The 13303-nt window shown below is 41.1% G+C and overlaps 1 protein-coding gene across 1 annotated transcript in view; it reads right to left on the reverse strand.

The window, feature by feature from the left end:
- Nucleotides 1–2016: 2016 nt before the first annotated feature.
- The window catches only part of TDRP (testis development related protein), a 374369-nt gene continuing 363082 nt past the window's right edge, over nt 2017–13303 (reverse strand). Inside the window, exon 5 of the mRNA XM_085610804.1 lies at nt 2017–4344. Coding sequence (XP_085466930.1) covers nt 3999–4344 — 346 coding nt within the window. The 3' untranslated portion in view covers nt 2017–3998. The remainder of the gene's footprint in view (nt 4345–13303) is intronic.

Consider the following 13303-nt stretch of genomic DNA (forward strand, 5'->3'; position numbering starts at 1 on the left):
ACGCCATCTGTTTCCAATTAGCAAGCGCGGCGCAGGCACGATAATTGGAAACAGAAGGCGAAGCTGCTCGCTCCCGCAAGGTGGATGCCGTATATGAACGAGCGCTCACTGGAAACAGTGCAGTACATGCACTAGTTTTCCAAAAAGTGCTGACCGATTTCAAGAGGTCACTCCTAAGCAGCTCTTGCGCACTGATTAGGTGAGACCTAAAAAGAGGTTACGGGGCATTGTAGTTAGGGTCAGATGTTACTCTTACAAAACCAGAGAAATTCAGCCGTTATAGTTATCCGAGTTAACTATAACTCGTGCCCCCACAATTCACTGCTTATGACCTCACATATTACATCACTCATGACATGGTCAGTGACATCTCTGATGACATCTCAAATGACCACTGAAGTGGTCAGTGAGATCACTGATGACATCACTGATGACATCATCCACATCTGACGCACCCACTCACACCTCAATAGAATCTTTTATACACCCACAGCCACTCCCACACAACCATTCACATACCCCTTCACAGAGACATACCAGTACTTACACACCCATTCATTGATTCATAGAGCTATACACACATCCACTCGCTCACCCATACAACCACTCACTAATACAGCCATTGACATATCCATCCATACAAATACTCACACTGAATGATTCACCCATAGAAGTACTCACACACCTAGACACTCACCCATACAGTCAATCACACTGCCAATTACTCACCCCAACACTTAGACACACACAAACACACCCACTTACTTACTCATACAAATAGTAACCCATAGTCACTCACCTATAAAGTCACAGACAGAAGTACGCACTCATCCATATAGCCGCTCTCACATTCACTCACATACTCAGTCACTCACCTATACTGCCTTTCACATACCCAGTTACTCAACCATACTGACACAAGCACTCAATCACAGACACAACTATACAGACACTCACCCATACAGCTTCTCACACACACTCACTACCCCATACAGGCACTGACTCACTCACTCATCCATACAGCCAGTCACACACACCTCCTCACCCACACACACAGACAACCATAGAGGTAGTCAACCAATCACCCATATAGGCTTTCACGTACCCATTAATGCACTCATACACCCACTTCGACATCGACAGATATACACATTCACACAACCAGTCACTCACCCATACATTTACTGAGACACCTAATCACTCATTTATACAGTCACACACCCACTGAGTCATCCATACAGTCACTCATGCACCCACTAATTCACCAGTACACCTTGGTATACATAGTTAACACTCATAAGCTTTATAAAAACACTCACAGTCGCTGGATGATATCACTGATGTAATTTGAGATGTCATGAGTGATGTCACTGACCATGTCATGAGTGATGTAATATGTGATGTCATAAGCAGTGCATTGCAGGCGAGCTAGTTATAGTTAACCCAGGTAACTATAATGGCTGAATTTCTTAGTTTTTTTATGGGTAAAATCTGGCCCTAACTATACCATACTTGTAACCCTTTTTTTTTTAGTGAACTTCTAAGGTTTTTTTAAAATGCTAATTCCTAATTATAACGTCTCTATAATCTGTTTTTTTAGTGAGTATTTATATATACACACACACACACACACACACACACACACACACACACACACACACTTAGCAACATGTCATAGGACGTCGGATGCTATCCTCCCTTTCAAACCTGTTAAATTAATTCCGCCGATACTGCCGTGGCATTTTGATCCAAAGTGACCTGGGAGTTGTGCAAGTTAATTTAACACAAACTGAATATCATATACTCAGCCGCAATTCTTATGCTCTAAACGTCATCCAGAAAGCTAAATGTATGATGAGGTTCCATTGTACCATATTTTATTGCTTAAAATATGTTTTGTGTGTCACCCCATTCGCTCTCTGAAAAAACAATATGGAATGTATTCTTCCGGTAAAATACGAATACACATTTTCAGGATTAACCACTACCAGAACTACAAAAGGCAATCAGACTTCGTTGAAATTAATTCTTTATTAAAATGCGAGTATACTACCAGATATTTGAGCTCAGCTGACTTAAAACATCCGAGGCAAATGAAGCTTTTACATGTGTTTAACTAGCCAGCTGAAGTATTCCACTTCAGTAAAGTCAATAATGACACACTTTCAAGGCAAATCTAAATCTGGCTGTAAAACCAGAATGTACGTTCTGTATTCTGTGAAACATAAAAAAATGTATGTAAAATTGTCATACGAAGTATTCAAAAGCTCACATAATACATTTTCTTGTGTCTGACCTTGTCATTAAGTTATTTATAGTGCTAAATGAAAAAAAAATCATTATGCTTCTACAGCAAAATTAAGCGAAGGGAACCACAGTGTTTAACCATTTCCTGATAGCTAATGTCCGTTACAGAAAATATCTGCATTAAATCCTTAACCTGTAAAGGTATTTACATACAACCTGGAAGACAACATAGATCCCCCCTGCACTGCCATTATTGAAGAGGGGGCATACCCTGCAGAAAAGAGTTTCTTTATGTCTTTTTTTATCGCAACATTTCTGAGAGGCTATGTAGTGTATACCTTTGCTATGGTCTTTCAAGTAAGCGCCGAGCTTTTTTTCTAGAATTTGGTATTATTTAACTTGAAAATGAATAGTTCAAATGGTTCTAAACCATACTGCTGCTTTGAGTCACTAACCCCCACCAACAAGTGTCTGAGAGGCCACATCAGTGATGGCATTCTGCTGATATGATGGGAGAATTGGTAAGCCAAAGTAGACCAAAAAAGTTGCATTCGAAATAAAAATACCTACTTGAAATACTAAAGCAAAAGGTATACAGGTATTGTGCTAAAATGCTAGACAAAAATAAGAAAGCACTTGATAAGCCACTAAAATAACAAGTAAAGAGAATGGCTAGAGGCTCAACCTACACAATAGCAGCACTGTTTTGTTTTTTGTAACAGTATTTTTTTTTATAATATCTCAAATAAGTATCACTTTCACATTGGCTGCTACTATGCTACATTCAAGTCTAAGGAGGAACATAACCCCACACCACAGTGCAGGTACTGCCACCGTCCACTTTCACAGAGACTTTTCGAAAACCCTCTTTCTAAATGATGTTCCACCTTATCAAAGCTTCCCTGTCCTTATAAAAGGAAGATATATATACATACATATCTTCAGCCCATGTTCAGCACTGAATGCACATACCACAGAGTTAATGTACTGTAGGATAGGGCTGCCCAATCGGAATGTCAAACGCTCATTTCAAAGCAATGCCATTGCTTCTTCAGAATGCAGTATTAAACAAGTAGTATGAAGTAACAATTATAATGAACTTAACAATGGAAACTTTTTTTTTCATACCCGAGGACCTTTATGTAAAAGCTCCCATTTAATATTTCCGCATTTGTTGTCATCCTGTTTTCCAACACTGTTCATGCTTTCAACAAGTTTGTATGAACTAAAAAAAAAACTCCACCTTTGAAATTAATTTTAAAACATCATGAAAGTTAACTTAGCAATAAATTAAACTGTGCATCACAAATACATTATCAGGGTGAAATACAGGCACTTAACAGTATAATGTGCAAGGCGTAAACCTTTACTGGTCACTTTATGTCACAGTATAAGGCAGTCTAATGTACAACCAGTGTATACATTCACCACGGAATTACAGTTTTTGGTAAAACCAATAATCAAATACATATAAAATATTGAATGTGAAATATAGGCACACAATAGGTTTCCTACTTTTCTTTTTACAGGTATTGCAGAGAATAATATTATCAACGATGTATATCCTGCAGAGAAAAACAGAATAAAAGTGCAAACATTTTGTTTTTCTTTATTTGTTTTAAAGAATTCTGATAAAACCTAAGTACACAGGTAGAATACTGAGCAGAACTGATTTTGGTTTTAACGTGCGACTCAAGGACCCTGTTTTTTGTCTTCCAAGTAGGTGGCTTAGGCATTTAACATTACCATTGTCACTCAAGCTCTTCCCAGTTCTCTGTAAGATTACCTTTACTTCGCCTTCTAATACTAACAAGCTTTCCAGCAGATTTGATGCTCCACTTGGAGCTGTTTCCAGAGCTGGTCAAGTTTGTGTACTTGGTGGAGCCTTTGGTCTCATCTTCCCAACCAGGCCAGGAAGAAGGGTCTTCCAATGGATTTTCTCCATCACATGGAGGGTCTTCAACAGTGATCTGTGGGGGTTCCCACCCTTCAATCTCATCTGGCTTCTTAGCTTGATTGGTTGGTTTTATTGCTAAAGTGTCCCAGAATCCAGCTTTCTTTTCAGGCTTCACTTCCTCTTTGGGTTTTACGTTGGTTCTAAGGAACAGGAAATAGATGTTAGTTCTAAAGGACAAGAAATACAAATAGCTCAATCCGAGGACATCATCTGCATTCAATTGGCAGTAGAGGCCAGGGAGTCTTTCAGGTAGCATGTCTTGATTTTATATGAAAAAGACATTCATTTTTGACCAAGCAAGGGGATGAATTGACTCTTGAAAAAGTGGAAGTTACTACCTATAATACTTTGGTGGCCATTCTGAAACATTCAATATTAAATAGAGAAAGCAGAACAGTGCTAGTCAACTCCTGAGTGACCTAAATATGGTACACCAAGTCACAACTGGATTACAAAATTATCGACCAATTCTACCTAGGGCATAATTTAAATGAAAATCCTCATGGGAGAAGAAACTAGAATATTTTCAGGAGCCTATGACAATTCTAGCCATGTTTTGTAAGTGAAAAATTACAAATTACATAAAGTAATCTACAACAGTAGCGTGAAAATGGTGAAATGCCTTGTAAATCCAAAAAGTAATCAAAGAGTAAAACAAGCCTGGTATCTGAAAAAATATCGGAAAGTCTGCTGAAATACTTTCAATTGTTTGTGGGAAAGGAGGCAAAATTGGCAGCAAACATTAGTGTAAAATCAGACTATTATTTATTAGGCTACTGCCGTAGAGAATGAAATAATGTTTGCAGTTAATATATTATGCAGCACACCTAGAAAGAGGAATATGCCTTTAAAAATTGTTTTTGTGCCCCTTCCTGCACAAAATAAATCCTGCATGCAGCGTGGGCACCCTCACACAATGGTGCAAGCGCGCATGCATTGGCGCTGGGCAGCCCATCCCATTGTGCACCAGTGTAGGATGGAAAGGACAGGAATGCGCTATGCCTTTCCCAGTGACCCAGTGCAGCAAAGGTGACTTCCTGCGCCACTTTGCCATAAATATGACCCCTACTGCTTTGTGAGTTTTCGTCTCCCTGCAACAGCTGCCACTTGCAGATTTCTCAGCAGCCATTCAGAGTGCTGATCCCAGCATATTTGCACCTGTACACTCCTTGCCTGAGACCCTTTTAATTAGTGTGCGGATGTGTTTGGTGCATTCAGTTAAAGAGCAACTGGGTGATTTTTGACTTGGGGCTTCTCTATCAAGACTCACTATGTAGGTGTCCACGTCTCAGCTCTGCCTGCAATTCAGCTGAGCGGTTATTAAAAACGAATGAAAAGTTCACTTTGTGTTTCACCCACTGCCTGCACCGTTTCTACTCTCCATTAACAGCTGTCACTTGCAGGCAAATCATAATGCATTGCTTTCTATACAAAGATAGAAAATATGCGTGTTTTCAGATGATCCTTTCTGAAATGCTTGTGGTCCCAGCCAATAACTATTTACATAGAAAAACATTCTCCCATATCCATGGCTGTCCCATGACAGACTTCCTTCATAGAAGATACCTACCACAGGAGAGCGGACTTAGACATACAGATTGGGCATCAAGGCTTAAAAACTCTGATCTGCAATAACCCTGGGCGGAGTTCGCGGTGTTGCACTACGCGGAGCTACGGGAAGTGCAGAAAAAACTGTTGCACTACCCAGGGTTCTGCAAGCTGCGGAGTACTGTAGAAAAATGCCGTTCGCTGTGATTGTACAGTGCCGGATGCTTGTCCGCACTGTGCAATTATTGAGAACAGCACCACGCACAGCACAAGCTTACCTTTTCTGCCGCTAGAGTAGATTTTTACTCGAGCGGCAGCTTTCTCAACACGAGCGGTCACGAGCATACGGGACCACTCGCAATAAGAAACATGCCCCCCCTCCTCTCCCCCCGCGTTAAGAAATCTCGCCGGGAGGTTTATATTCCAAGCTCGCCAACTAGATGTTGGCGATCGCGAACAAGGAAAAATCTCCCCGGAGGTGGATTTTCCTCGCTCGCCAACTTGACATTGGTGAACGCGAGCGAGGAAAAAACTCCGCGAAGCAGAGTTTTTCGGGAAACTCCGCGAGCGGAGTTCACCGCCCAGGGTTAGTCTGCAAACCATTTTGACATTTTGTGACAACCCATCAGTGTTAAATGTACCACTAATCAAATTTCTAATAATGGTTTCCAAGGCTTTCCAGCAATGCTATTTGATCCTGAGCATTTCTAATGTGGGTTCAGAAAAAGTTCAATAGAGCATGATATCTATGTATGAATAATATGCTATCGGGGAGGATCTGCCTTGTTCTAAGGGCACAACGTCATCGGCATATGGGCTGTGGCCCAATAGAATTGTACCAACAGATGCATTTTTACATGTTTCAGGGTAATACAATATTTTAACAATGATGGAGTTTTTTTTTTATTTAGTGACAAGCTTTGTAGATTTTTAAGACGGAGGGCTATAATCTGTTTTTTTTTAATGGGCCAAAGTGCACAGCTCGACACAGGTCCAAGAGCTTTGCCGCACTACTTGCTGTCTTTTGTTATTATTTCTGATTGGCACTCGTATGCAGAATTTTCCGGCAACCATACAGCATGGACCAATTGTTGCGAGCTCCAAGGATAAAAGAAAGGAAGGGGGAATAATTGTCACCCATTACTTATGTACTACAGCAGCAGTTATTCCCACCCACACTATAAGAAAGTAGCACACAAGATAAAAGAGGAACACAGACAAAACGTACCGAGGTGTGAACCAACAGTTGTTAATGGCTCTCCCTGTGCCATAGATACTGGAGAGCCAGAGAGACACATGAATACTAAAGGAGCAGTACACCACTGGGAGGCACTTGGAGAAATCTGAGTGAAGACATACAGCCACATAATGGAGCGCATAAGCCATTGACTTAAGTACCAGGGCTATGCTTCATTACTCATCAGTAAAGGAGTTCATTGCTACCACGCACCCGCACAAGGACCATCCATGCATGAATGGTAAATAGGAGAAGCAGCCATTCAAGAAGCATATGAATCACTAAAATGCAGCCCTGATGGAAACAAAAGCACAGTGTTGGGCCACCTCCGTAAATACTAGAGCTTCTCCAATCGCACACAACATGTAGAGGTTGTAGCATGTGGGTGCCATGGAACACAACTGTTAGTAGGCTGCCTGTATGTGCGAGGACTATGGCAGTGTGTCTGCCCTGCACTTATAGCAGCTCTGTAGGGCAATGTGTTGAGACCACAGACAGGCTCATTGCCTCTCAGGGAGAGACCATGTGAAATAAGACAAGAGAAAGGTGAAATGGCATCAGTAGCATAGCAAACACAGAATGGCTGTCATGCGAGCAGGGTCAAAGGGAAAATCACACTAGCAACCAAGACGGCTTAAGAGGGCCGACCCACTACCCCATTTTATGTGTACTTTTTGTGGGCTGGTCCAACAGTAAATACACTCCAAATGAGCAACAGCTGAAAGGAGCTGTCCCAAAGCCTTCACCATTTTTTTTGTACTATTTTATGTTGTTATATTGTGATTGGAAGGGACTATGCCATAACTAATAATTGGAGAAAAAAATGCTAGTATTGTGCACGAATATACAATAGGAAAAAGCATACATATGTGGTAGAATAAAAACCTCATCACAAATAATGCACTTTAGTTATAATACATATAATGGAGAAACCCGAACTCTAATGTCAACACTACAACCTGAAGCCATCTTTCACTATTCCAAACCTTTTGGGAAGAAGGAAATATTTACAACTTCGTATACTTTGTGAACGTGTTTTCAACTGCATTACACTCCAATGTACTGCACACTCTCTGCTTTATGTATACTAACCAACTAAGTCTTAACCGGTTTGTTTTGATAGGATCAGCACATGTATTAGTCAATGACAGAAACTTTGTAGTTATGGTTCTGCTGCTCCGAACAAAAGGAAAGGGATTTTTTGATCACTAGATAATTTGGCTCCACGAACCTGCATCTAAATTTCCCAAAAAATACTTAAAACTTATGCGGACCTTTGGAAGATAAGTCAGCTATACTAAGGCCCTCAAAGCTGTATTTCCGATGCAAAAATTCTAAATGAATATTGGCTCGAGGGGACAGCAAAATAACTACACAGAATGACATCAAATCTAACAGACAGACGGGGCAAGGCCCAGTCAAAGATGAATTCCTGCAGTGGTCTGCTGTTAATCCGAACAGTAGTTTTTGAAATAGTCAAATAAATTGCCTCTCTGTTGAAAGCTTAGTTATTAAATTAGTTGATATATAGGAATTTGAATGATAATCCAAATCCTTTTTGGAAGAGATTCACAAATCTTGCAGGAAACTGATATTTGAGAACCGAAAATCCAGATTGAGCCTTTGTAATCGGACTGACTCACAGCAGCACCATAAACCATTACAAAATGTTACAGCTAGCTGGTTTGGGTGACAAACCTTGTCTTTGGAGGAGCAGGTTGAGGATATCCCACCACTCCTATGGGACGGAAAATACCTATATTCATGTAAAAAAAAAAAATCTTCACAAGCAATGCGGTACAGTTTGATTTAAAAGATGCAAACGTGCTACTGTTTTTTTAGCCAACTTGAGAGGCAATTGCAGGCCTGTGAGCTAACCAAACTGACTCAAGAGTGAACAAAGAAAATAAAGGGCCTTTGATTTAGGCGTAGGGGGGTTAAAAGCGTAAGTCCCTAGCATGGTGCGGTGCTGGGTACCCAAAAAGTCTTTGAAGACTCCACCATACACTTCGCAGTAAGGAAATTGCACCTGAAGAGAGCCATTACGGCTGTTCCTTGCCAGTCCTCTGCTCTAGTTGTAGCGCCTGACCAAAGCAGCAACCCCTATCCCACAGCTCATACCCTTCTGGCACTCCCTGGGCACCAGTCCCGGTCTTTAAATATGGTGCAAAGGATGTAATATTTCGATCAGCAACTAGAAGTTCTTCTAACTAATGCACATAGAAGAAAGGTATTCACTACCAATAACTATTTTTATATTATAATTACATTTAGGAGGCTGCCGAGCCACTTTCTACATGTAGATGCCCTTATATTTGTTGCAGATAGAAACTGACAGCACATCCATTTTCAGACAATAGGTTATCCTGTCTTTGCCCCTACATGGCCCTGACAGTTTTCCTTTCTGGACAAGACTGGACAACCGGCAATTAGAGCAGAAACGATGTACCCATCTCATCCAATTAGATCGCAGAAGTTCAAGAACCGAACTTTCAAACGTCACAAAGATTTGAGGAACTTTGCGTGTCTGCTAATCACATCTGATTATCATTTAAATTCTGGTCCTGATATTGATTTGAGAGTCAGTCACTATATCTTTATTCCTTTTGATATTTCGAATATCTATATCAAGTGACTTCTGGATTTAAAGTTGAACCTAGGCCAACTTCAAGGCACGTTTGATGTCAATCTGCCCAATATACTATTGGAATTTTGACTGGGAGTCTCAGCTTTTGGGGACACAGTGGACAGGACAGTCCGCGTTTTCATCTTTTAACAGTTGTGGCTTCATCTGCATTCAACCACATGGCAGACGGTGACCAAAAACCTGCTGGCGAGCATGGAAACCTGACCTTTTCTAAAGTGGTTTACCTTCCCTAATTATGAATGGAAGATAAACATTACATGAAGCGATAGAGGTTCTAACATTTACAAATCTGTTAATACTGTGATTCATCTTGTGTCAATAAAGCATCTTTCTCCGGCATATAAAAATGTGACAGAGGTTTGAAGAGCTCTACTGTTTTGTAACTCTCCATTTTCAATTGGGGTCACAAAATGCAGACTTTCATATATCTTTTTGGCCATTTGTTAATTTGTTGATGTTTCAAAATAGAATATTCTATTTACTGCCGTCATGCCATTCCTTTAATTGCTCCCCAATTGTCCAACATATCTATGTGGTGTTTTTTGTTACTGTACCATCTTTTACCACTTTACTTTCTTTTTCAATTCATTTAAATATGGCCATATAAAGTATAGTATGCATACTATTGAGGCTCAAACAATATTTACTGTAACTTTAATATCTTTGAATATCGACAATGACTACTTTTAATAAAGTTCCTTTTTCCGTAGGTTAAATATCTGCCAGAAATTATATAGCGTGGTCTCACAAAGAAATTCAAATGTTTGAAATGTTACCTAGAATTAACTCTTAGAAACAGAATAAGGTTGATGATGTCATCAGCTCCATGTATTAGATGAAGTACAAGTTGTCTGCAGTGGTAGCTTCTGCGTAATGGCAGAGGAGCGTCGCCCCCTGCTCATAGCCAGCAGATGAAAAATAAAAAAGATAAAATAATTGTATAATTTTATTTATCAATAAGTGAACCAATGGGAGTCTCGGGCGGGGCCGGGCCATCCGCTATGCCTATGGACATCAGCAGGGAGGAGGAGTGGTGGGCACTTGTAAGTACGCATATCAGTTTGACCTGTTGTCTTAGGATGGGTAAACTGACATGCGCACTTGTATTTCGTCCATACTCAGCTGTGTTGCACATCCGGGTGGAGAAAAGGCACAGACTCCCTGTCCCTGAGCGAGCGTCAAGCCAGGACGCTCAGGCCAATACAGACGCTTCTCTAGTGCTTGGTAATAGCATGAGAGCAGCATATTGATTGAGTTTGGAGTCTGTGAGCCTGTGCTGGGTGGCCCATGGACTGCCAGGAACAGAAGAGCACTGAGGCAGGCGGGAGCAGAGGAGCACAGAGGTGGCCGGGAGCAGAGGAGCACCGAGGCAGGCGGAAGCATCAACAGCAGGTAATTTTTATTTGTTTTGTTTTTTTAATATCCCCCCTGCACGCTGTCTCACCACTTTTTATTTGCAGCAGCGCCACTGATTGTCCGATTATAAGCTTTAGTTCTGATTATATGCTCTAGTTACTTGTTAAATTTCCATGTAAGAGTTGAGTTCGCCTCAATATTCAGTACACTCATTTGACCTGTAAGAACTGTCAGGTGAAACTAAATTGCCAGAGAAAGAGAATATGTTTAATACTTCATGCTTCATTTAATATCCATTTTCTCTATTCTTATGAAATATTTGTGTAAAACCATTAACCACTTTCGATATGTATGCCATGAAAATAACACATTGCTACTTGCTGTAAACAATTTTCCAGATGTGCTTTAGCAATAGTGTAATCCAAGCACCATTTTATTTGCCTATGCTTACCATTAGTAGCAAGCTGTACTGCTTCTGACATCTTAAGCCTCACTTCCATGCTCAGAAAAAGTACATGAGAATTCCCAAGTAACTTGCCCAGCGCATTATAGGTCGACATTTTTGTATCACTTTAAGGTCGAATGTGCTTTGTCTCAAGGGTCCCGTCTGTTAATTTAATGGTTCTGTAGCACTTGTTTCAGCAATTGTGATTTCTATTGGTGTGTCTGCGGACAAAAAAAATATAAATTGTCTCTAGGTACATGTACACATTAACATTTAGGCTCATTGGGCGCAGGGGCACCCCTTGTTGCCCGACTCTCACACTTCAGGAAAGTAAGGGACACGATGTCCCACTGTGATATCACAAAAGGTTTCGGGGAAATAAGTAGAACAAGTCTTTAAGGAAACACACCACAATGGGTGATCTGACGCAGGATGGCAGGTCCCGCAACCACAGGAAAGGCAAAACTGACCATCCCTCAAATCTGGGCTAGAGGGGAAAGACCATAGCATGCACATAGCCATCAGTAACGCATTGGGCCCTCAAGCTGTACCAGGAAGAAAGTGAGGTCTTAATAAGTCCTTGGTACACAACAGATGCTCTTTGAGGTCAACACTTCTGGGAAGGACTGTAGGGGAAGTTGCTCAAGACAGGGATGGAATTGAGTGTATCCAACTGAGCAGAATACTGCTGGCGAAAGCAGCCAAGAAGAATACTGTCACTAAAACTAAGAATAGGAAAGAAAGACAAGGGGATAACACCATACATAGCAAACAATCACCCTCACTAAACTCCTTTCTCAGGATCATGGACACAAACAGGGAGGAGATGCAGAAAGATCAGGAACGGCGAGTCCTTAGGGTGTCAAAGGTTGGTAGAGTTACATCAATACCAGCAGGTCCACCCATCCCACTAAGGAACCAGTTTGAGTGCCTCTTCACCCTAAACGCACTGGAGGATACGGCTTGGGGAGGGTGGAAGAACACCAGAAAGGGGAGTTAAAACCAGAGCAAGTGTCAAACGATGATAGTAATCAGTTCCACAACCCCAACATGGAGAGGTTGGTTTAAAATTAAGGAACATAATTTTGAGCCTCAAGATTGACAGAATGTTAAGATTTGAGACCTCGGAGCAGTCAGAAAGACATTTAAGGAGCTTGCTAGGCTGTAGACACCAAACTCAATGCCCTCACCAAAAGAACTTAAATGCTAGAGGAAAATATAGACATTTCGAAAAACACGCAACAAACAGAGTTATTAAAGAGACCGAATAGACAATTTATGGATGATGTGAAAAGATTGGAGATGCATTCCAGGAGGAACAATTTGAGAATCTTAAGGGTTCCTGATGAGGCGGATGGAAGCAATATGAAGGAGTTTGTAGTTAAGGTGTTTCAAGAGGGCCTGCTGAAAGATAGGGAAGACATTGATTTGGAGAAGGATATCCAGAGGATACACAGAAATCCATCTAGGCAAAATGATTCCTGTGAAACCCCTCGAAAAGGTTTATCAATTTCCTAACTTATTCAACAAAGGAATGAATTTTGACTAGAGCTCTGAAGGGAAGGTCACCTATACATGAGAATTTTACATACCTGATCTGCACAAATATAGGTAAAAACACTGCACAACGACAGAGGGAGCTAGGAAACAGAATCGATGAGCTAAAAAAAAACTGGGAGCAAAGGTACAGCTCAAATTCTACACCCTTTAAAAAGTGATGTGGCTCGCCGCGGACGATGTGAGTTGCACATCGCTGAGGCTCCGGGCCGCCGCCGTGGAAAACAGCCTTTAAAGCAGGGCAGTGGATGCGGAGACGAATCAGCTGGGGGGGACCGGCTGGATATTGAGAGCGGGCAGCTGCCGGGC

Source organism: Triturus cristatus, chromosome 6 (assembly GCF_964204655.1).
Source record: "Triturus cristatus chromosome 6, aTriCri1.1, whole genome shotgun sequence".
Lineage (NCBI taxonomy): Eukaryota > Metazoa > Chordata > Amphibia > Caudata > Salamandridae > Triturus > Triturus cristatus.